The sequence below is a fragment of the Amblyomma americanum genome, chromosome 1 (assembly GCF_052857255.1).
Source record: "Amblyomma americanum isolate KBUSLIRL-KWMA chromosome 1, ASM5285725v1, whole genome shotgun sequence".
NCBI classification, from domain to species: Eukaryota; Metazoa; Arthropoda; class Arachnida; order Ixodida; family Ixodidae; genus Amblyomma; species Amblyomma americanum.
Genome location: NC_135497.1, coordinates 41,417,514 through 41,442,004, shown reverse-complemented (window position 1 = coordinate 41,442,004; position 24,491 = coordinate 41,417,514). Strand labels below are relative to the sequence as shown.

Here is a 24,491-nt window from a genome sequence, read left to right as displayed (position 1 = left end):
GGGCGCAACTAAGGCATCGTTTGGTTCAGCGGCCAGCATGAAAACGATTGACATGTGTGTCAGACAGCTACCGACTCCCTCGTTTCGTGAAGGTAAGTTAGCCGTGATTGTCATTGGTTCTTCTCAATTCCGAAAATCCACAAGTTAGATGACAAATGGCTCTTATTCAAATCATATCAGAAGAGGTATTCAGACTGTTGTATTGGGACGCACGGCTGAGTAGTGCATAACACAAATCAAGGATGCTATGGGGCATGCGTATTCTGACATTTTTATTTGTTAGCTACTTTTCTGTGTGTGCTGAAAAATTTTGTAGCTTTTTTCAACCTTACTGAAGAGAATAACCCAACTAAAATCTTACTGCTCAGAAAACAGTAATTTTACTGAACTGCAACATCCTTCACATGCCCTCATATAAAAACGATACTGCACTGCACAAGTGAAACTATGAAAAACTCATTCATAAAATTGTTGCTGCTTTTTATTTTCAGCAATAAAATTGCACCTCTCATCCATTCTGGTGTTAATTTTTGGAAGTGGAAATTCAAGAATGCGCAGAATTAGTACATGATGTATAAAGAGAGAACAAGAAGCAGGAATAAAAGAGGGCGAAGAATGAGTTGCAAACATGGCTTGCTGAGATTCAATACAAGTGTTGGGGAATCATTGCCATTGCCAACAGTTAGTACTTACTATCTGCCAGGAGCACAATGTAACCATGTTTGGAACAGCGGCTACGAAAAGACAAGTTTTTGCGGGTAGCCAGTAGTTAAGGATGCTTAATACAACCCAACCGACCGCTTGGCATTTGCACCCAATTAGAACACTGCAAGCTGTTCTACTGGGACATTGTGGATGCATTAAAAAAATGATATACAGATATGTGCTTGAGGAACAGAAAAAAAACTGCTTCAAGGCTTTTCATTAGCAAGAACTGCAGCCACAAGCTTCAGTTATGAGTGGTTTACCGTTTCCTCTCGTCATCTGTGGCATGCTGAAAGGTAGAGCGCCAGCACACATTTCAGATGCAGCTCATGCTCCCAGTGTCTAGGTGGTCTCACGCCAAGTGGTTATTTCTTGAATCCTTTTTTTTGATAATGCTCTTGTGAACACGCTCTTATTCCTTCCGCATTAGACCCCTTGGTCATGGTATGTGCATGCAACTTGTTTAGTGTGGGTTTTGGTTACTGCCATGAGGTAGTGTACTGCTGTGTAGAGCCGTCCCATGCAAGGCGCAAGGCATATGAAATGAATGCATGCAGAAAGGTTTTTTTATGATAGATGCTTCCACATTTTATGGTAGCTCTTGTATGGTTCTTCTAAGCATTTAGAGGTTGCACTCCTTAATTTAAACCGCAAATAGAAGCAATAGTAATAGTATACTAAACTAATTTTGTGAAATTCAGTTCAACCAAGAAAATTCAGCGTTTTAGAGGTGTACTTCATAGCCTGCTGGCTACTGCACACGAGCTTCACTCAGCAAAGTGCTGCAGCCAGGAGAGCAGTGGCATCGTCAGACTAAGTAGTGCTGTTGTACATTTTTGGGCAATACTCCATGACCTTGTAGACATCATGGTGCAGACTTGGGCTCCAAATCCTTGTCAAGCTTAGCCTACTAATATAGCATAGTTTGCAACGGCTGTTACTTTGCCAGAGACAGTTTTTAATTGCATGTAAGAACAGTGGCAATGTTTGCAACCATATCAACCCTTATTAAGAAGTGTCCTGGCTTCCGCGGTGGTCATGACGTAGACCATGTGATGTATGGCCCTCTGTCTTCTGGACATCAGCTAAGGTAACATTTTGCTGTTTTTAAGGAACGCTTGCTGCTTTCAGAGCTGCTTAAGTTAGTGCAGCAGCAAGTTGAAAGCAGGAAATAAGGATGAATTTATCACAACCAAATAAAGTGATTCAGGCATGAAGGCGATTGGACAGAAAGGACTCGTTCCACTTGCCTAAGCATGTAAAGTGTATACGCCCATGGTTAGCCTGTTGCTTTTTATGTATTTCTTTTTGCTTATTTGATTTTTGCACTGCTCGGCTTTTTATGGATGAACTTCAATTTCTGCTTTTGTCTCGTGGCCCAACCATTCAGATTCCATGCTATAACATTTTCCATTGGCTGTACCATTTCATTCTGTGGTCTAAATACGGTCAGGTAATCTTATGAGACATCAAACAGCCTAAATATTTAACACTTTTTAAATTCCACGGTCATTTTAAAAATAGGGGTTGGACTTTTTGGTTTAAGCTAGAAAAAAATACAAAATGCCAAATTCAATTTAAGATGGCTCAATAAACATGCGTTACGATTTCGGACATAACCGCACAATGCCTTAGGTGGTCAACCAGCTAGGTGTTGCTACAAATTGGAGGAGCTTCTCACCGAGTCAGGTGTGCTGCCATATTCTTTATTATTCTTATTTGCTCGCAAATAAAGTTTACACGCTACATAGCCTACAGTGGGAATGGAAAGCAGTTTTTAAATGGGATAATGAATGAAACGTGCACCATAGCATACTATGGCATCGCTGATACCCCCCTACCACCTAGCAGTAGCAGTGGTTTATTATTAAAAAAAAATACAAAAAGGCAGGAAAAGATATCAGCCATGGTAATTGCTACCTGATACGCTGAGCACCCAAGCCGCAGTGGAAATTAGATGTGCAGGGAGAGGATAGCAAGAAGTACAGAGGGAGCAATAGCTAGAAAGGAGACGGAGGAGTTTGTTTATACACTATACACATTTACAATATACAACAAAAAATGAACAAGTTTGCACGGGAGTGTCCAGGCCCTGTCGGAATTACAACTGCATGCGTGCGACAACTGCTCATAGCCGGCCAACTCTGGGGAGCGCTATTTATGTCTGTGAGTGCAGCGTTGGTCTATGCAACGATATATGTGATAAATGAGTGCACACAGCAACTATTTGAGCAAACTAATTTTCAAGTTTCACCTGCAGTAGCATATGAAACTAACAAAATTTGCCTGCAAAGAGTGAACGTGTTGCGTCTATGCATTTTTCAGTTATAGACTCCACACTCGAATCTCCGCATTGCAGATGTAAACTTTATGCTCAAACATCATATAAGCCATTCGCATGCACCCAGTCTTGACACAGATGGCGGTGAGAACTGCAGGCCCCGCTTTGTCTACAAGTTTTCTTTGAAGCCGTTACGCATGGATGTAGTGCTTTTTTCAGCTTTTTGCAGCTGGCAAATAGGTTCCATTGCTTTGCAGTGCAGTGGCAATAGAGTTGTCTGCACATACTATGCTAAGATACACGAGAGCATTCTGTTCCAAAGAGATTATCCAGTTCAATATATTGAACTGATATTGACATTTTTCAACCAGGCACAGGTCCAGTCCGTAGTCATTACCATCTATGTCGGAACTGTTCTAGACAGTTTAAGCAAATGCTATCAGCTAGTGATGCACCCACTGGTGAAAGAGCCGATGAAAGTATCCCTGAGGAGGAAGAGTTTGATCAGTTAGGTGACCCTTCTGATGCTTCACAGCCGACAGATCTGTGACGTGGGAAATGTTCTGTGAACAGAAAGCTTAGGATGGTGGATAATAATTCACAACAAAAAAGAATTTAAATTCTCTCACTGCTGGCAGTGATGTTTGCAATGTGTCCGAGCACACAGATGTACGGATTGCACAGAGTGGCCAACTTGAATCAGGATTACAATTCTGCGCAGTTCTTTCAGCAACGTCTCTACCTTTTAACTATGTTGCCAGTGCTACCCAAGCTTTGAAAAGTCCAGGCTGTCCTTCCTAATCAGATGAAGTATGTAATTTATAAATCTCAAAAGTTGGTGCGACGAGCACCATGTATGGTCACCCATGAACCCATATTAAGGTCCATATTAAGCCCAGATGATCTACAAACAGCTCTGGGCTACTATACCAAAGATGAGTACGGCTGCTGTATACAGAGTTTGAACAAAAAGATGTTATGCACATCCACAGAAGTGAGGTTTATTGATGCGTTCAGTGAGAGAACCATATCATTCATTCAAAGCATAATCCCGACATTACCAAGGGGGTTTTGAAGTTTGAGTCTCTTCGTCGGAGGTGGGTTTTGCTTGCACCTCAGCAAGAAGCATGTTTGTGCCTTTAATGCACCAATGCTATGTTGCATCATTCCACACTGCATAGTTTAAGAGGAGATGCCTGCACACAGGGACAGGGCTAATCGGAAAGATAGAGGAGAGTCCTTTGTCCTGCAATGGGTCCAGTAAGGCTGATGATGGTGATGCCTACATACTTGATGGCATTAAAATATGTCCATGCAGCTCCCCACCAGCAAGATTCTGGTTGGGTGACGGCAACTTGTGCCCAAAGAAATACGGTTTATCATCACAACCTTGGGAGCATCTAAAAAAATTGAGGTCATGTATGCGGTATGAGAAGATGAAGACTGTCAAAAAGGTTGCACAGTCGGCTGCCTTTGTGCAAGACCTGTGCAGGTTGACCACCTATTCAATTTCCCACAAATATATCTCCAAGGTCGAAGCCTGTGCTATGCATGATGCAAAACAATGCGAAAAGCAAGCCTCGTGTTGCACTTTGGCTTTCCAGAATGCTGGACTGCAATAATTCACAATGAGGTACAATCGTATCACTGGCTCAAAAAGCAGGTGTCTATATACACCTGTGTTTTCACTGCAAAAAAATTCAATGCAAATTTTTGCTGTCATCAGAGATAGCACGACCCATGATGCACTACATGCATCCTTCGCATAGGCAAGATTCATGACCAAACCAAGAGCTTCCTCTCCAAAATCACGTCGCGTGTAAGTGGCAGGGCCCACAAGTAATTTGAAGAATAGCTATAAACTGTACGCACTGTGCACAAGAATTGCGCATGCACACCATAGCTGCTCTCTGCTACAGCACATGAGAAAAACTCCTGGAACAGTACAGAGGGATTCGTAAAACACCACGCATCCCTTAAGAACCTGGGTGTAGACATCACGACTAAGATATTGTCAGCATCTGAAGTTTTATTTACTTTACTCGTTTCACATTGCTGCAGGCCTTAAATTATTTAGACCCACGCAGGAGTGGGAAGAGAAAATACATTTCAAACAAGAAATGGTTTTGCATCTATCTCTCGAGGAAGGCTAAAGAACATAGAAGTGGTCCCACACCTGCAAATAATATTCAAAACTTGCAGGAGAAAAAAAGAACGGAAAGACTTGCAAACGGTAACAGGAGCACTCATGGAATGTGTAGCTGCGTGCATAAGGTATGACAGATGCCAATAAAGTTTTGACTCTAGCCTAAATGTATGCGACCACACTGAAAGAAATGAAACCATATTAAATTACTTTCAAGCATACCTGCCTATGCAGCAAGAGAAAATGCAACAAATCTTTGTCAGTTAATGTCACACGACACGTGTTAACTGTCAGCTATGAAAAAAAGAAAATCAAAATTTCGAAAGTGCTCATGCATACAAATCAGGTGCAATTATTACACCAGTTGTTTGAAAGGACAAATCACTCATGTGAAGGTCTGTCTCTTCTACTGGAGTCTTATGTGCACGGTTTCGTTTTCTGTCATATTTTTTTTTGGAGGTCATAACTCTGCATTTGTATTCTGAAAAATATTTCACATTTGGACTGTCCACCAAGGTTACAGGAAATGTCATTTGACACTCAGGAAACATTTGAGCAGCAGATGGCATATTCACTGCTTTCAAAACTTCATTTTGCAGAAATTTCCCATGCTTCAGAAGTGAGAGCTGTGAGCTTCCATGTCACTTCATGACAATAACGTGACATGTTATGCATTATTCTCCACCTCCTGGAGACCCGTTCGAGTAACCTGAACAAAAATTATGGATGTGCTTTTTCGTTGATTTTTGAAAAATACAACTATATATAAAAATGGCAGATTTAGTGCCATATTCCTTCTGTTTTCGTTCATGTAACCATGAAAGCCTGTATGCTCTTTTTGACTCAGACGTGTATATATTCTGCAAATGGTAAAGGTGCGCCTTGCAGTCACAGGGAATATTCTTTCCACACATATTCAAATTCTTCAAGTTGAACAATGGTACAAAGCGGTCCATTCTACGTTATCCTGGCTCCTTTTGTCGTAAACGCACCTTCCTCATGTACTTTCAGACGTGAGCAGGCTGGTCCAGTTTGTTCGAGATGTGGAAGGCAGTGCAAAAGCTGAAAAATTTTAAAGCAAGTAGCAGTTTCCAGAGGAAATAATTGCGGTCAAGCGCAGCAGCACAGGTACTCGAATTGTAAAACACAAGCGAAGTGCCCTCCACAGAGCAGCTGCGCCAAGATTGCATGTTATGTACCGCGGCACACCACTTTAGCGTAGCACAGACGCATGCTCACCTCTGTACTTAGTCATGAGTCATGACGCGTACGTTGCAAACGCTTCCTTCAGTCCCTAATAAATTAGCCTCTCGAACCGCTTCGCAGATACCTACATGCGTTTACTGCTGTATGCACCCTGTGAAAATGCTCCGAAGGCAGGCGCTGCACTACACAGACAATGCACTGAATGCAAGACAATAAAATACGCTTATCTACGGTCACCTGTAAAGAAAATGTTGCATCGCGGAATTCGGCAGCGTTCTGTGCAGAAACAGCATCCACGCAAACCATTACCATCCTCCAGGAATCGCCGAAACACTGCAGGCCGCAAACGCTGCCGTCAATAATCAGAATCTCTATGGCTGCCGTGGAAGTCGCCCTGTTGGATTGAGGCGATTGAGGTTGGATTCTGTTGGATGAAATTTTCAGATGCTTTGCTTACGCACGACCCTCACACAAGAACAGGAGCTCACGAAATCATATCGGTAGTTTATGTAGTCTAACTTTTTGTATAAAACTTTACTCTTGTTGTCTTGCTATGTTATTGGATACATTGTTTCAGCATATCATCATCGCCATGTGTATGCCGTCTGCTCGATGTGGTCAATATATAGTGTGCGCTGCTCTTCAGTGAATTCGTGCTGTTAAAATAAGAACGTTAGTGAACGTTCTTCACTGCATTCTTATCTTCAGCTAGGTAGCGAGACCTCGCGCACACCATCGCGGCAGTCTCTATCCAATGCCGCCTGAAGAACATGCCTGAAGCGTCAGGGGTTTTTCTGCCCGCCGTAGAGCGCGCGTCCGCCGTATGGCGGAGCTGTCAAACGACCCTCTAGCAGACGACACACAGGCAGCACAGAATTTTTTTGTGACTGCCGCTGCAGCAAAAAGTAGGGCTTGTGGTGCGCTGTGTCTGATATTGTTTGTGAAATGTGTCTAGTGTTACCGTTTGACAAGTGACGCGTCGATCACAGCAGTTTCTGGAGGGAGTAGCGAGCGAAAATGCATTGCTGTTCCATTCCGTTTTTCACGTCCAGTCAGCGAAACCAGAAGCCCTGCGTTCCGTTCCATGAAATTCCTGCTGACGTAGAAGCCCGGGAAAGACGGCACAAGGTAATTCGAAGAAAGAACTGGCAGCCAAGCACAACATCAAATTATTCTGCAGTTTGTACCTTGCATTTCCAGCCAAGGAAATGCTACTGTAGACAGTTTGACTGCCTGCCAAGTCAGGGGTGGACTCTTTTACTTGACGTCAGATGCTCCGAAGAGTGTTACAAGGTTTCAAGAAGTCCGTCGATATCATGCTCAAAGACCGGACGCATCTTCAAAGGCCACTGGACACATGCTTGCTCTACAAATAGTGTGAATAAAATCGCGATGTATGCCTATCCTGACGTGTGAGAACGGGGAAAGCGGCCACAGGGAAGCACTACTGCATATTAATGCAAGAAGTTAATTAAACCGCTGCTAACAAACCTTGCAAGCATCTGACATATAGCAAAGTTTTAATTAACTTCTTGCAGATAATATGCAGTAATGCTTCCCTGTGGCCGCTATCCTTCAGACAAGAACGCAGTTGCGAAGGTGTACAACAGGAAATCTCTTTCCCGAAAATTCTTGAAACTACAGTAAGAAACGATTTCCGCTGCCTTCATCGCACCGACGCATGTCATTTTTCTTTGTAAGGGCGCACGTATCTGTGCCTTCAAGCGCAGTCCTTTTTTTTTAACATTCACAAGTCGCTCGCCATGTCTGATACTCTGGGCCCCTTGTTCCAGTTGTCATTTCATCAACGCACGTTCTTGTCATTTGGAGAAATCCGGCCAGTCAGGCCACCTGTGTTACTCCCAAAGTCATTGTGCGCGTGTGCATCACACAGGAACCTATATATCTGTGTTTCTTGCGGAAAGAGTAGAGAAGAGGGGCATGGGTTTATTTAAAATTTTCAACGTTATTCAAGGGGGTACCGTTCGGTGAAAGCTCGTCGGAAAAAATGACCAGAAACATCGCAGGCTGAGCCTTCAAAGATCTGTTTCACCCGATCGAAACATCTCTCGCAATGCTCTGCAGGAAGATTGTAACAGACGCGCACTTCGCAAGGTTCTAAGAACATTAGATACGAGGGGTGTGCCCCCTGCGGGCCAATGACTCCCCAGGCAGGTTACCGCGACGTCTCCGGCTTCCATCCATTGTGCGCCATGCACCCAGACAACCACTGATATTCAGACGATGTCCACAAATGACCATAATATCTAATATCATTTGCGGATATCGTTTTTTTATGCGTTCGTGTAGGCACTTTGAAGCGCCGGCACGCGCATGACGTATCCAAGCGCAGCCAATCACGACGGAACACGCGTCGCATATGAGCCAATCGTAGAGCGGATAAGGTCGCTATAAAAGAGCAACAGCGCAGCCATTCTCCCATTCTCCGCTGGCTCGGCGTGCAGTGTACTCTGTTGTCGTGATTGCAGCAAGGTGTGCAGTATGGATAAAAGGATTACCAAATACAAGAAGAAAGGCGACTCAGCTGGGAGGCGTCCAGGTGCGTAGCGAATTTCCTTTCTGTTGTGTGGCCTTCGCCCAGTCTGGTTTGGGCGCTCTCTTTGTTCATCTGACATCACTTGGTGGCTGCTTTAGGCCTAACCTAGTAGGCTATGATGATTGTGTTCTAAAGCATTATATTTTTGCGAGAAGGCTGCAATAAATACATGAGCTTGGGTAGCCGGTTTGCTTCTCTATTATGCACCGTCGTTTTCATGTGAGCGTGAGTGACCGTGACTTGAAAGAAAAAAAAAACCTGGTTTGGTTGAGCCGAAGCGACCTCGACAGCCTTTAAATAGCGTTAAGGTTGGTTCACGTGCAAGCGACTGAGGGAATATAGCGATTGAGCGGCGCGTTGCAGCGAAAAATTTGCAATTTTTTGGAACCTCTTCACTTTGGCCGCTTGACCCGCCGCCACGGCTCGAAATGGCTTTGTGCGCCGCGGCGGCAGTAATCGCTAGCGTTTTCGCTTGCATGTAAAGTGGCCTTTGGACTTCGTACGTCGCTCGAGCTTTGGGCTCGCGCGACCCTTTGCGCGTCTCCAGTCCTCGTGCTTCGTAGTGTCGCCATATGCAACGCTGGTAATGGGCGCTCTGCTTTGGGCTCTAAAAAGCCTTGCCTTGTTTGAACAAAGCGCGCACGCTTGGTGAAATGGCGAAGCTTTCAGCTTGCGCAAGCTTCTGGACAATGCACTCTTTCGATATCATTAATATTCGTGTCTCTTTTGTTAGTACCACCAGCGTTTTGCATTGATGCTGCAGTCTCGGGAATATATGATCTAGCGGTAGTATTGCTATACGACTGAATGTATGCGAAATGGACACAATTACTGAATTCCAGGGATGCTGTGAACGTCAGCGCTAACAGGTTACGTGAAATACCTAACCGAAACGAATAATGCAATACAAAGGATCGCTTCGCTTCACGTCATGTTCTTTTTTTTTCTGAGAGGACCATTAAAAGGGGGTCCAGACGATCCGCGCATTTGTGAGCGGCGGCACATTCCTGCCGTGAATGCCTTGCCAAACTTTCGCCCTGCGCATCCGCGCTGTGCGTCTCGCCGCTCCTCGAGCACGCGCTTCTGCACGCGTCTCCCGTGCGCCTGTGTGGTCCGGCCGGCCATGCTGCTGACCTGACACGGGGCGGGTGCTGTGGAACGCTCTTCCGCTTAATAATAATAATAATTGGTTTTTTGGGGAAAGGAAATGGCGCAGTATCTGTCTCATATATCGTTGGACACCTGAACCGCGCCGTTAGGGAAGGGATAAGCTAGGGAGTGAGAGAAGAAAGGAAGAAGGAGGTGCCGTAGTGGAGGGCTGCGGAATAATTTCGACCACCTGGGGATCTTTAACGTGCACTGACATAGCACAGCACACGGGCGCCTTAGCGTTTTTCCTCCATAAAAACGCAACTTGGTCAGTGCCTTGATTCACGGCACGTTTCCGAGCACTGCTGTCTCGTTTTAGCCCGTTCTTCTTGGTGCACAGCACCCTTCTGCACCCCAGTCCCCTCAGCGCATTTACGATTCCTTTACGGTTTATTTGGGTTTAAAGTCCCAAAGCGACTTAGGCTATGAGGGACGCCGTATTGAACGGCTCCGGAATTTTTGACCACCTGGGGGTTATTTAACGTGCGCTGACATCGCACAGAACATGGGTCTCTTGAATTTCGCCTCCATCAAAATTCGACCGCCGCGGCCGGGATCGAACCCGCGTCTTTCGGGCATCGTGTTTCAGCGTCCTTACACTGTTACCGCCGCATTTTTGGCTTGAGCTATCCGCATTACCCGCCACGGTTGCTCTGTGATTAGGGCGCTCGGCTACTGATCCGGAGTACCCGGGTTAGAACCCGATCGGGGCGGCCGCGTTTCGGTGGAGGCGAAACGCAAAGGCGCCCGTGTGCTGTGCGATGTCAGTGCAGGTTGAAGATCCCTATGTGGTCAGAATTATTTCGGAGACCTCCACTACGGCACCTATTTCTTCCTTTCTTCTTTCACCCCCTCCTTTATTCCTTCCCTTATGGCGTGGTTCAGGTGTCCACCCAGATGTAACAATTGTTTTTTGGGGAAAGGAAATGGCGCAGTATTTGTCTCATATATTGTTGGACACCTGAATTGTGCCGTAAGGGAAGGAATAAAAGAGGGAGTGGAAAAAGAAAGGAAGAGCTACCGTATTGGAGGGCTCCGGAATAATTTTGACCACCTGGGTATCTTTAACGTGCACTGACATCGCACAGCGCACGGGCGCCTTAGCGTTTTGCCTCCATAAAAACACAGCCGCCACGGTCGGGTTCGAACCCAGGAACTCAAAAACCAATTTTCAGTTTTCAGCAAATGTCTCTGTTTCCCCGGATTGTGGTCGCTATTTATCGCGACTGCGTGTCTTTTGTTTCAATGTAAGACTGTGCACTCTATGAGGCTGCCGGGTGAAATCAAGCCGGCTTAATAGCTTGGCGTCCAGCTGTGTGGAACGATGAGTGGCAGGGTTTTGTTGTTGTTGTTGTTGTTGCGTCTGAGGGAAGAATGAAAAGTTCACGGGCCCGCCTAATGGCTCAAGCTAATCCACAATCGCTGCCACGTGCAGATAATCGCTGCCACGGGCAGACAGCAGGAGAGTTAAAAGAGATATGAGAGGAAAGATTGGAAGAAAGGACGCGCGTTGCGACAACCGCGTCATCTGAAGCGACGACTACGGTTTAGCAACACGCACCTTCGGTGACAAGGAGCCCTAAATCGCAGCTCAGCAGGGCCAGGCAGCTCTTTCTCATCGTCCCCTTCCCGTGAAGCGAAGGCTTTACTACTACCCTCCGTAGCTTCTTTGCCGTGTACGCGAGTTTGACCTTGAACCGAGGAGAAACCACGTGACAGTTATGACGTCACTCAGCCGTCACCGTCGCGTTCATTGTGATCATTGGCGTTGGCGTTGACGATGTTCTGGACTCCATCAATTTTGAGGAAAGGAAAGGAATTTGGGAAACGTTTCCCACAACCAGCACGTGCTGACATTCTCCGTGACAGCAAGTGTTCTCCGCGGTAAGAAAGGTGCATTCGTTACGCCCGATATATAAATGAAAAAAAAAATTGAAGGCCGATTACGACAGACGGTAATTCGGAATTTGAGCGCAGATCTTCGCAAGCCGCCTGCTACCGCTTGGCCACCCTCGAGAATCGTCCTGTTACAGCCGCCTTCCGGCTGTCCGTTCCTCTCGCCGTGGAAGGTGGCGCTTAACTCTGTTACTACCTGCCAACACGTCACCTGTCACACTCCATAACACGTCACCTGTCAGGTAGCATGTTACACCGACTACGACGCGGAACGCCGATGTGGGAGAACTGCGCTCTAAAAGGAATGAAACTAAAGTCACTGCAGTTGAACACGAAGCGAAAAGCTTCACCACGTTTGGTAAAGCAGTCGTCGCATTGGCCGGAGAATAACCTTGAACGACCTTCAGCCCAACCACGTTAGCCGTGTATGACCGTACGTGGTACAGTTATGGCGCCGAACTCTTGACCCCTGACCTTGACCCATGACCTTTAGGTAACCTCTGATCGTTGATCTTTGGCATTTTGTGAAATTTCGGTTCACCTTTGACCTTAAACACATTCGATGGGAGTGTAAGACCATGTGATACTACGTCTATGCCACGTCATGTGCAGGCGCTGACATGGACGAGCCTGAGACGCTTAGCAAGCGTCCTTGCTTTTCGTTGAATTACAGGGTTAGCCAAGTTAATTTGAAATTTGTTTTGAAACGAAAAGCTTCACTACGCTAGTCAACACCGTGCTTCGCGCGAGCCGGGGTATGTCGGAGCACGAGTGACGTCACGCACGGCGCAGGTGGCCGCCGCCGACTCCGTCGCGTGACCTTTCGCCGCAGTCACGTTTCTCTAGTAGCTACTGCGCATGCGCCACTAGTAGCGCCGAGCCACAGGAGTGCCGCCGCTGCGCAGCGCCGCGTCTTTCCTCAGAATCCTCCTTTCAATTATCAGTTTTCTCTTCTTTCCCTCCCTCCTTTATCCCTTCCCTTACGGCGCGGTTCGGGCGTCCACCGAGATATGTGAGACGGTTACTGTGCCATTTCCTTTCCTCAAAACCAAAAAAGTGAGCCGACGGCGTCCATAGAGTTCATAGGCGTTGACAACTTTGCAAAGGCCGTTCATTTTCACAAAGGAAAGGCGCACAATCGGCTCCACGGGTCAGTGGAGACCCCAATCTCGCGTTCATGTACGTGGCGTTCGTGTCCAACTGAAAAAGCCTGCTTTGAGTTCCGCACACTCTATAAGCAGAGCGCCCTCCCTGCCACCCTGGGAGGTGGCATGCAGTTAATGGTTGATCGCGAGAGATTGATCACCAAATGAACGCTGCGGCCTAGCTACAGCTCCAGTGCCGCATGTCAGCCACAACGCTGTCAGCGCTAATGAATTCAGGCCACATCTCTCTCACCACCGCGCATGTATCAAAGCGCGAATGAGGCGTCCACATATCCAGGGAGCCAGTTTCGCGCCCTTCTTTTGCTAAGTCCATCGCCATCTAGAGCATTGTGAACGCCAACGCCAATGAACACAGTGAACGCAGTCATCTTTTGCTTTGTATATCCTGGATTAGCTGAGCTAATCCACATAACTTTTTTCTTCTCAAATAGTGAACTAGAGGGAAAACTTGCGCGTGTGTCGCAAATTTATTGAATGCGGCGGGGCTTGTCGCTTGTTTCTTCTTCGTTGCTGTGGGGGGAGGGCTGATCACGTTTGTGTGAAAATTAGGACCCTGCACGACTGCTTGGACCTCGCACTCAGTACTTCAGTGTAAAGGGTATACGACATTGTTTGGAGGCGCTGCGTGTTTATTCGTGGAGCAGGCCACTATCGGCTTGCACAGCTGTCTGTGTTGGGACGGCTGTTGCGACGTATGCTCTCGACCACAGTCTACTGAATTTTCGGTCACTGACCATGTCAAATATGCTAATTGCAGTCAGCTGACCACTTTCACATGGTCAGGAAACCGAAGATTGATTCTGCTGACATGTGTGTTGACCTGACCAAATGGCATTCCGTCAAACCCTCGACTAAGTACTCTATACCAGCTGTCTTTTCCCGTTGAGCAGACAAGGGAAGGAACAAGAGGTGCTCGTTATGACATACATGACGGAAGCCAACAATGACCGAACCAAGAAGCATAGAGGATGTTTTTTTTTTAAATAATTAGTATTGTTCGTCAGTGAAGGCTTAATAGGGCAATAACTTTTTCAAGAGTCTCTTTGCGACGTTAAGCCCCCATAAAAAACGAAACTTTTTAAAGATAATTGATTATAAAGCAGAAGAAAAATAACCACATGCCGCCGGTGAGATCCGAAACCCACGACCTCTGAATTTCGCGTCCGGTGCTCTACCAACGGAGCTCCGGCGAAGGCTGTCCAGTCTTCTTTCCGCGTTGTATATATGCTGTCGTAACGATCGCTATGATTGCAAACGCAGCTGATATGTCAAGCCGACGTTAAATGGGCATTTTCGGCTCGCAGCGGTGCCTTCAGCCAGCGGTGGCAACCAAGCCACCGCTCCTGCTCCGCCGCCAGCCGGACCGTCGCGGCTTTCTTTCGCGCAAGCACTGCAGCAGGGCGTCGCGGCCAACCCGCAGCCGCGCGCCGTCAACGGCGGCCCGACCACTGCCGCGGCGCCCAGAGCTCGGTCCAGCGCTCAGTCCAGCGGTCAGCCCAGCGGCTCCCGGCCCAGCTACGGGGCCGCCGCGGGTTCCGCCAAGATAGCTGCCAGCAGCCCCTGGCCTGCAGCCGCCGCAGCCACCGTGAGTGGCAGTCAGCCGGCAGCAGCTGCCCTACCACAGTCGCTGCCGTGCACGCCGCCCGGTGAGGTGACAGAGTCGACCCCCGAAGCTGGCGACCAGGCCACTCCCGGCGACGATGTCACGGTGAAGGTGCGTACTGTTTTCCGAAAAGGCTTCACCTTGAGCCATGCCATGTAGCTCGTCTAACCTCGTTACAACAAAGTAGAAAGTTCGCTACCGGCTGTTACTTCGTTATATGTAGTGTTGACCGAGCTTCCGAGGGGAATCTTAATTCCTTCGTTATATCTATTATTTCGTTATAAACCATGCTGTGCAGCTCGTTAAGCCAGCGGTCCATATACAGTTGAACCTCTTTACAACGAAGTTGAAGGTTTCGGCGATTACTTCGTTATAGCTGTAGATTCGTGATAGCCCCTGTTGGCCGAGCTTACACGTGCAATAACAATTTCTTCGTATGTCAGTTTTTTCGCTATAAACCACTTCCTTACAAAGAGGTTAAACTGTTAGCTTCAAGGCAAGGGGAAATCTCACCTCTCCAAAGCATCGACTTACACGGGCAGTACGAGAACCCAACCCCACTATAATACAACTCAAGAACGAATTAAGCGGCATGTGCCTTTCGAAAGAGGCTTTCCAGCCAATGGCGTCGACTGGTTTTCATGACGTCATGGTTAGTCAATCCTGTCCGACCTGTGTGACATCTCAGGGAGTGGCAGATGAAAGGAGATGAACCACCGTTTAATCAGATTGACACCGGTGTCCGGAGAATCGGCCGACGCCGTTGGCTGGAAGACGTCCTTTGTGGGGCATCCGTCGCTTCGTTCTGGAGTTGCAGCCGACTATGCAGGGCTTAGTTTCTGCTACTTAAAAGTGCTGTGGGTAGCAAGCGTCGTGGCAGTGCATGACGTATAGGGTGCTCTGGAAGTGAAACGTAAGATTTAGCCGCTGACAAAGTCTAGATCAAGAACAACGTTTCGAAACCGCTACGGGTTCCTTGGACAACAATTAGGAGGACAAGGCGAGTGTGTGAAATGTAAAAGCGAAGTCTGTGACATAACAACCGTATTTAAATGAGTGGTTCAAACCCGACCGCGGCGGCTGCGTTTCGATGGAGGCGAAGCGCTAAGGCACCTGCGTGCTATGCGATGTCAGTGTACATTAAAGATTCCCTGGTGGTCGAAATTATTCCGGAGCCCTCCACTGCGGCACCTCTTTCTTCCTTTCTTCTTTCTCTCCCTCCTTTTCGCCTTCCCTTACGGTGTTTCATGTGTCCGCCAATATGTGAGAAAGATACAGCGCCATTTCCTTTCCCCGAAAACCAATTTTTAATCTTCAGTTTCTTCTGTGAGCCGCAGGTTGAGCAGTTTCGCGTCATTCCTGGAGAGCCGTACTGCGCATGCACGAAGAGCAGTGACGACACACGGCGCATTTCTCTCTCTGGCTCCCTACTCACTACTGCGCATGGGCCACTAGTAGCATCGAGCCACAGGTGTTCCGCCGCTGCGCGCCCCGCGCCTTTCCTCAAAAGCCAACTTTCTGTTTTGTTTTCTCTTTCCTCTTTCTCTCCCTCCTTTTTCCCTTCATTCACGGCGCAGTTCGGTTGTCCACCGAGATATGTGAGACGGTTACTGTGCCATTTCCTTTCCTCAAAAACCAAACAAAACAAGTGAGCCGATGGCGTTCATAGAGTTCATTGGCGTTGACAAATTTGCAAACACCGCTCATTTTCACGGAACTAAAGGCGCTCAACCGGCTCTGTACGTCTCTGGAGAGCTCAACCTCGCTTTCACTTTGCATATTCTGGATTATCTCGGCTAATCCAACCCACCGCGGTGGCTCAGTGGTTAGCGCGCTCGGCTACTGATCCGGAGTTCCCGGGATCGAACCCGACCGCGGCGGCTGCCTTTTTATGGACTCAAAACGCTAAGGCGCCCGTGTGCTGTGCGATGCCAGTACAAGTTAATGTTCTCCAGGTGGTAGAAATTATTCCTGAGCCCTCCACTATGGCACCTCTTTCTTCCTTTCTTCCTTCACTCCCTCCTTTATTCCTTCCTTTATGGCGTGGTTCAGGTGTCCAATGATATATGAGACAGATGCTGCGCCATTTTCTTTCCCCGAAAACAAATTATTATTATTATTATTATTATTATTATTATTATTATTATTATTATTATTATTATTATTATTATTATTATTATTATTGGGCTAATCCGACTATTTTGGGGGGGGGGAGGGAGGGAGGAAATGGCAGAGTACCTGTCTCACATATCGGCGGACACCCGTACCGCGCCGTAAGGGAAGGGGCAGAGGGGGGAGTGAAAGAAGAAAGGAAGTAGTGCCGTAGTGGAGGGCTGCGGAATAATTTCGACCACCTCGGGATCTTTAACGTGCACTGACATCGAACAGCACACGGGCACCTTAGCGTTTCGCCTCCATCGAAACGCATCCGCCGCGGTCGTTTAGAAACCTGGGAACACCGGGTCAGCAGCCGAGCGCCGTAACCACTGAGCCACCGCAGGGAGTGTATCGTCTTTTTTATTCACGGGTTAAATGCGCTCCAAGTGAAATGTTGCACCGTCGAGCTTAACCATCCACTCTGGCAAACTAATATTTCCTTGGGCTGTAGCTGTTGATTCTTATAAATTACGCGTCTGCACATTCCAAAATCACAGAAAGATTCCTGTATGTTCATATTTCGCTGTTAATGGGCGGCGGAGGCGTCTTTCCAACCACCACGAATGCCGAAATTTCCACGGTAGTTCCTTGCGCCGTGCTTCGCCGCCGAGCGCCGGTTTGTTTCATCATGAATAATTAAAATTTTCCAATTTTGTCGCCCCAATCGAGACGATTTCTGTTTTAGACCTTGGACGTGTGATGTCACCAGCTGCCTGCCCCTCGATATTTGCTCGTAGTTTGGTCAAGAAGAAAAAAAATGAGACCTTTGTTTTTGGTTATTTCACACGAATAGTGGTCAGTCGCTTACAGTCTCCAGTTTAGTCAGTCAACGCGTCGGGAGGATCTGTGTCAGTATGAATGACGACAAGCTTCTGTCTTGACGTCATACTTTGGGAGAAACCCAGTTTTGGTTTCGGCGTTCTCAGGTCATGGGCATCCCCGGTTGTCCTTGTGAAGAAGGATGGGTCCGTTCGATTTTGTGTCGATTACTGCCGCACTAATAAGATCACGCGCTAAGACGTCTACCCTCTGCCTCGCATTGATGACGCTCTGGACTGTCTCCAAAGCACGGATCTCTTCACTTGATTTGCGCTGTGGCTATTGGCAGGTCCCAATGCCAGCTGCAGAGCCTGCCAAAACCGCGTTTGCGACCCCTGACGGCCTCTGAGAGTTTAGTCGTGCCTTTCGGCCTATGTAACGCTCCTGCTACTTTCAAGCGAATGATGGATGCAGTTTTGCGTGGCCGCAAGTGGAAGACGTGCCTGTGCTACCTGGACAAATAAGTAATCTTTTCGCTCGACTTTGTGACACATCTATGTCACCTCATGCACGTCTTGATTTGCCTCACAAATGCCAGCCTGCAGTTGAACTTAAAAAAAGCACTTTTGCTGCCAGTGAGCTCACAAATTTAGGTCACGTTGTTTTGAAAGACTGCGTACGCCCTCACCCCACCAAGCCTCGGGCCGTGACTGCGTTTCCCAAACCTTCCGCCACTAAGGAACTCTGCAGCTTCCTAGGGCTCTGCTCTTATTTTAGGCGTTTCATTCGCAACGTTGCATCAATTGCTGCTGCTTTGACTCAGCTGCTCGGAAGCAAATCGATTTTTCGGCTTGGTCAACCGTCTGTGATGGCGCCTACAACAATTTGTGTCATCTCCTCTCGGCACCTGCCATCTTGCGCCATTTCGACCCGGCGGCCCCGACTGATGCTGTGGGATGCTGTTGTACGCGAATACATTTGTATTGCTTTTATCTGTGAGATGCAACACACATATATATATATGTAAAAACTTGCATTTAACATGACTGAAAAACCTTCACGCTGCCAATCAAACAGGGGCAAGGGCCTTGTCAAGCTGCTTGTAGCAGCTTTTTTGCTCTTGTCCCAGCATTCCTTTGTTACACGCGGAAGAATGCTGAATAAAGATTTTGATTTGATTTGATTGAAGTCCACACGGTCTGCTGTGAACTATATTGTTGAGCCACTAACGTTGTCTCCCAATCTCCGGCGCCGCAGCCATGAGACTGTACATGTCCAGAGGTTTAAGCCCTACTATGACCCCGTTATCTTGTCCGCCTCTTAAGTCGCCAGGATGGCACCTCTTCTGCTTGGGGGCCATTGTAAAAAAGAAGACGGATGCATGCGCGAGCCGCATGGCCATCACCTAGTGCTTGCTCCTGGCTGGACTGGCTGATCTCTGAGTGCTGTTGGCTCTACTACCATTGCGAAGCTTCTCCAAATAAACCCCACTTTACACAATACATCATAATGAAGCCAGTTAAAACAATTTTTAATAATTAGAGCTTCGTTCAAGTGTTTTGTCTTGAAAAACTTTGACTTTGAAATTTGACAAACAATTTGCAGGGGCACTTTTGTATTAAGAAATAAAGTTTGGGATGTAGAGAATGTCTGGCTGTGCATCAGTACATCTGTACAGTTTTTTTTACTAGAAAATCACTTTAGGCCTCACAGTTGGCCACGCCATTTGGCGAAACAGGTCGATGAGTCCTTCGCAGTTCAGGTGATGCCAAATCTTGCAGAAGTGATGTGGAAACCTCGCAAATGAGACATCTATTTTACCGGCAATATCTTTTTCAAAACGGAAGCTGAGTCGGCAAAACAGGCCCTGATATGAAACAAACTAGGTGCTGTCACCAATGTGCTCAGCTGGTTCCTCGGGTGGGCACTGTGAAGTGGTCTTTGTGTGGGATGAAATTCTGCTTTGTAGCCAGATGGGCACTATAAACATGTTCCTATGCCCACAGTCTCCTGTAGAGTGGTATGCTCATATGGCTGGCATGTGCACTCTCAACAGAAGTGTTGAAAGCTGAACTTGCCAGGATTTGTTTGCATTTGTAGCAGGGCTTTTAGTCTAGTTGTCACTAGTTTCAGAGCTCTTTTATTACATTCCTGTTGCAGATGAGCGTTGAGGCATGTCAATGTTCCAAAACAATGAATTGCAGTGTGAGTGAGTCATTGAACAGGCTGAGAAGGCACATATGGCACAGGGGTTTGCATGCCTGCTTGGTCCAGTGATTATTTTGTGCACTGCTGCTCATTGGCACTTCTGATGCCTCTGTGTGCAAGAATGCGGATGCAACTTAGTTCATTTTTCTTAAAGGCAGTGTCCATTTCTTTTCTCCTCTGTGTGACGCATGCAGGGGCAGTGCGATGGCAGAAATCTGATGCACACCTCCTGGGCATCTGCGGAAGGGAATGCTCGGCGCCGAAAGCAATTCCGTGAGTACCTCCAGCGAGTTTGGATGTCTTACTGCCATTGTGTTAGTTGCTGCTTTGCCGTGTATTCTTGTTATCATCATCATCAGGAGCAGCAGGAACCAGTTATACCGCAAGGCAAATGACTCCCTGGTTGACCTCCAACGAGTCCTGTTTTGAGCCATCCTGGCCACGTTCTTCATCCCTTGGAATCTACTTTGTTACACATGGGGGCATCACTTCTCTGTTCCATTCACTGCATGTTCTTTCCAAGTTCATTTCCTGGTTGTGATTTCAGCTAGCGTACCATGAACTTGGGTTAGCTCTCAAATGTGTGTGTTTTCTTTCTGTTTTATCAAACATTGCCCATACCTAAGGCGCCCTCCACGTGTCTCCCGGCGATGCCGCGAAAAATCGCAGATTTTAAATTTTTTTTGCAGAATTGTACGTGTGTTAGCAGCCGCATTCTCTTTTTTGGGGACAGTGTGTTTGTGGACATCAGCAGGAATGAGGGAATGATTTGCAGAATTGTGTGTTAGCAGCTGCATTCTCTTTTTTGGGGACAGTGTGTTTGTGGACATCAGCAGGAATGAGGGAATGATTTGCAGAATTGTGTGTTAGCAGCTGCATTCTCTTTTTTGGGGACAGTGTGTTTGTGGACATCAGCAGGAATGAGGGAATGATTTGCAGAATTGTGTGTTAGCAGCCGCATTCTCTTTTTTGGGGACAGTGTGTTTGTGGACATCAGCAGGAATGAGGGGATGATTTGCAGAATTGTGTGTTAGCAGCTGCATTCTCTTTTTTGGGAAGAGTGTGTTTGTGGACATCAGCAGGAATGAGGGAATGATTTGTACCTGCATAAAATAATCATCCAAATTCTCTCGAAAGGTAGAATCTGGTATTGAGCTGATGCCACTACATGCTTGCTCCCCTCTCCACTCGAGCAAATTAGCATCTTGAGTTTAGGTTTGCTGTTATCGTCATTCTCTTGTTCGTACCTGAACACACTGCCTCTGAGGCCTGTTGTGAAAGAGTTAGGGAAACGAAGGCAGGCGGTTGACGGCGGTAGCCATCTTAGCGGTGGGCCACGCTGGCTGTACCCCTTCTTCTACATGTCAGCAAGTGTAATAATAATAATAATAATAATAATAATAATAATAATAATAATAATAATAATAATAATAATAATAATAATAATAATAATAATAATACTTTATTCGACCATCATGCGATACATGATGACAGGAAGCCCGAGTAAAAGCTGCCCATTGACGATTGACAGCTTGGCGGAGCCCTGGTCCCCCTACATTTTGGCAACAGCAATGAAGGTCGATATGAAAAATCATTACAATGGAAGAAAAGGCAACGCAAGCAATCACGAAATAGCACTTCAAAGTGAAAAACTGCACGATCAGAAGAAATAAAAAAACACTGTGCTTTAACGCGCTGTCAACAAGAATAAAACATTAGCACACTCAACCATGAACACTATTTTCATATTGCAGAGAGGTGAGTAAACATGCAAAACCAATAGCACTGTCACAAAATATATGTTTCAAGAAGAACAAAAATGTGAAGAAAAGCAAGAAAAGTTATGTGTGAGAAAGGAATAGTTCTCTAGATGTTTGTGTGAGATATCCCGCAAATTTATGTTCTGTTCTAGAAGTTCGTTCAGTATTCATGGCAGCCTGTTTTGTATCGTATGTAGACTGTAGCTAGTTTGATATGTTTTTATTTTCAATTGGTTCCTGCTTCTTGTGTCATACGCAGGAGTGTGATTGTCTAATTCTGCTAGTGTTTGAAGGAAACGTGTGTGATTAGATAATTCTTGTTTGAAGGCTCGACACAGACGATAAGGAAACATATTTGGTATAGGAATTATTTTATACTTCGGGTAAAGTTCGGCGGTGTAATAAGACCACGGAACGTTTTCAAGGAGGCGCAGAAAACTTTTATGCCATGCGTGTATCTTTTGCAGGTTTTTCTGAGTTGTAGCATACCAGACAAAGCCGCAATAATTAAGGCGAGAATTAAAAAGGTAGTGATAAATTAGGAGCATCGCAGACTTTTTCAGTACGTGATGATTACGGTAGAGAAAACCAAGAATTTGAGAGAATTTTGTGGTTATGTGTATTATGTGGGCGTCCCAAAACACGTTTCTATTAAATATAGCACCTAATGTTTCGAACATTGCTACTGCTTCTAAAGGACAGGACCTTAAAGATATAGTTTTGCTCAAATGGACTAGTTTGTTTTTAGAGCGGAAAATTACAACTTTCGTCTTTGTGATATCAATTTTTAACGCATCTCTCAGTGCTTATTGATCTAGTTGCTCTAAAACACGGTTTGCTTTATCTTCCAACTCATCTATAGATATCTACCAACTCATGTTGTCCCCAGATATGAAAACACTGCTGTCATCCACATAAACAACGAATTTTATGAGCCGCACAGCACAAACAATTTCATTAATGTGCGTAAAGAAAAGGACCAAGTATACTTCCTTGGGGAAAGCCAGTGCAGACGGGCTGCATTTCAGATGTGAAACTTGTAATGTAACTGCATGTTTGCGAAATTCTTAATATGATTTTATTAGACTGCGTGTTCACAAAAGCCGCATAGTTCTAACTTACAGAGTAGCACTTTGTGATTAATGAGATCAAAACTTCTTGTGTAATCAATAAAGATTCCAATTACTATCCCGTTTTGTTCCAGCTCCTTCAAAATGTGTTCTTTTTGGCCTAGTAAAGCACATTCTGTGGATAAGGATTTTTTAAAACCATATTGAGAGCTCGTAAATATATGGTTATCAGACTCAAAAGAAATAAATTGCTGATAGATAATTTTTGCAAGTAATTTAGAAAATATAGGAAGTATTGATATTGGCCTGTAGTTGTTCATTTCATTTCTCTCACCTTTTTTGTTGAGGACAGAAACACGTGCATGCTGCATACCTCTAGGAAATACAGCATTTGAAATACATACATTCATAATATGCGTACCACAAAACAAAATAAGGCCAAAAATGAACCGGATAGGCTTCATTTGTATCCCGTTGACGTCACAAGCCGTAGAGCAGTTTATTGCATGGAAAAGTGTAAATACTTCAGCTTCATCAACAGGTTTAAGAAATATAAAATTTGGAACTCTATTCACATCCCTTTGGTCGTTTTCAACAAGAACAGCGCTAGGGACACTAACAAAGTGTTTATGAAATGTTTCTGCTAAATCCTGCTCAGAAATTTCAATATCGTTTATTTTAATTTAAGAAATGGCATTTTATTAATGTTCCACGCTAATAAATTATTCATTTATTTCCACACGAGATCTGAGCTGCCATAAGTTGAAGCAAATGCAGTAGCATAATATTCATTTCTTGCCTTTTTGAGTTCTTTGTTAAGGCGGTTCCAGTATGTCTTAATTGTATTGAAGTCACTGGCTTTTCTTGTTTTAATAAAATTATGATAGAGCCTATTTTTGAAGCGTATCTTCGTATTAAGTTCGGGGGTTAGCCACAGCTTGCGAAAAAAGCGATTCCGCTTCGCAGTTTTAATAGGGAAACTAGCTTTGTATAATGGCTTTAAAATGTGCAGGAACTCGCCATAAGCTCTGTTTGGGTCGCTCAGTGAAAAGATGGATTTAAAACCGGTGTTTTCAATTTTATGTGTAAACATAGATAAGTTATTGTCAGCTATTGCTTGGAAAAGGTATGTTATGTTGTTGAGCTTCACATATTGCTTTCTAAAGCAAAAGAATACAGCCATGTGGTCACTTACGTCATGTACAATGACACCGCATTTAGCCATATTACGGTCAATGTTTGTGACAAACAGGTCAAGAAATGATGTTGATCTAGGTGTAATACGCGTTGGTAGTTGGATTAATTAGAAAAACTATTTGAATTCATTAACAATTCTAGATTTGTCTTAGTCGCGTCCATACTTAACATATTATTATTTAGATCTCCTCCAAGTACAAGTGTCAGACATTCATCACAAGCAAAGGAAAACAAACATTCCTAGAAATTAAAAAAAACGTTTCAACTTTTGACTGTGGAGGCCGGACAACGCTTCGTGGTCAAGAGCACACTCTGTAAACAGCGGTAGTAGGTCAGGCGGCAGGTCTTTCCGGACCAACATGCAAACACCACCACCACATCCAGTATCACGGTTTAGATAGAATGTCTGATACTCTGGAAGGCGGACAACATCAAATTCGCTCGTACACCATGTTTCTGTGATCATGATGATGTCAAATGACGTACCAGTGTTATCGAAGAAGGCATTTAAATTTGCGTCCTTATTTCTAACGGATTGGGCATTAAGATGTATACACTTAAACGGTTTTCGGAACTCTGCACCTTGATAGCTTACATACTGGCTTGGTCTTATGAACGATGCATTGGTAAT

At 45.7% G+C, this 24,491-nt stretch overlaps 2 protein-coding genes across 4 annotated transcripts in view; one reads left to right on the top strand and one right to left on the bottom strand.

Annotated features, from left to right (window-relative positions):
* The window catches only part of LOC144112684 (uncharacterized), a 56,846-nt gene extending 50,111 nt beyond the window's left edge, over positions 1-6,735 (bottom strand). For all 3 annotated transcript variants that reach the window (XM_077645505.1, XM_077645504.1, XM_077645506.1), the window contains exon 1: positions 6,576-6,735. The gene's annotated coding sequence lies outside the window, so the exon portion shown is untranslated. The remainder of the gene's footprint in view (positions 1-6,575) is intronic.
* Positions 1-24,491, top strand: part of LOC144132307 (uncharacterized) — a 327,162-nt gene that overhangs the window by 276,311 nt on the left and 26,360 nt on the right. Inside the window, exons 3-4 of the mRNA XM_077664625.1 lie at positions 14,411-14,820; positions 20,028-20,106. Coding sequence (XP_077520751.1) covers positions 14,411-14,820; positions 20,028-20,106 — 489 coding nt within the window. The remainder of the gene's footprint in view (positions 1-14,410; positions 14,821-20,027; positions 20,107-24,491) is intronic.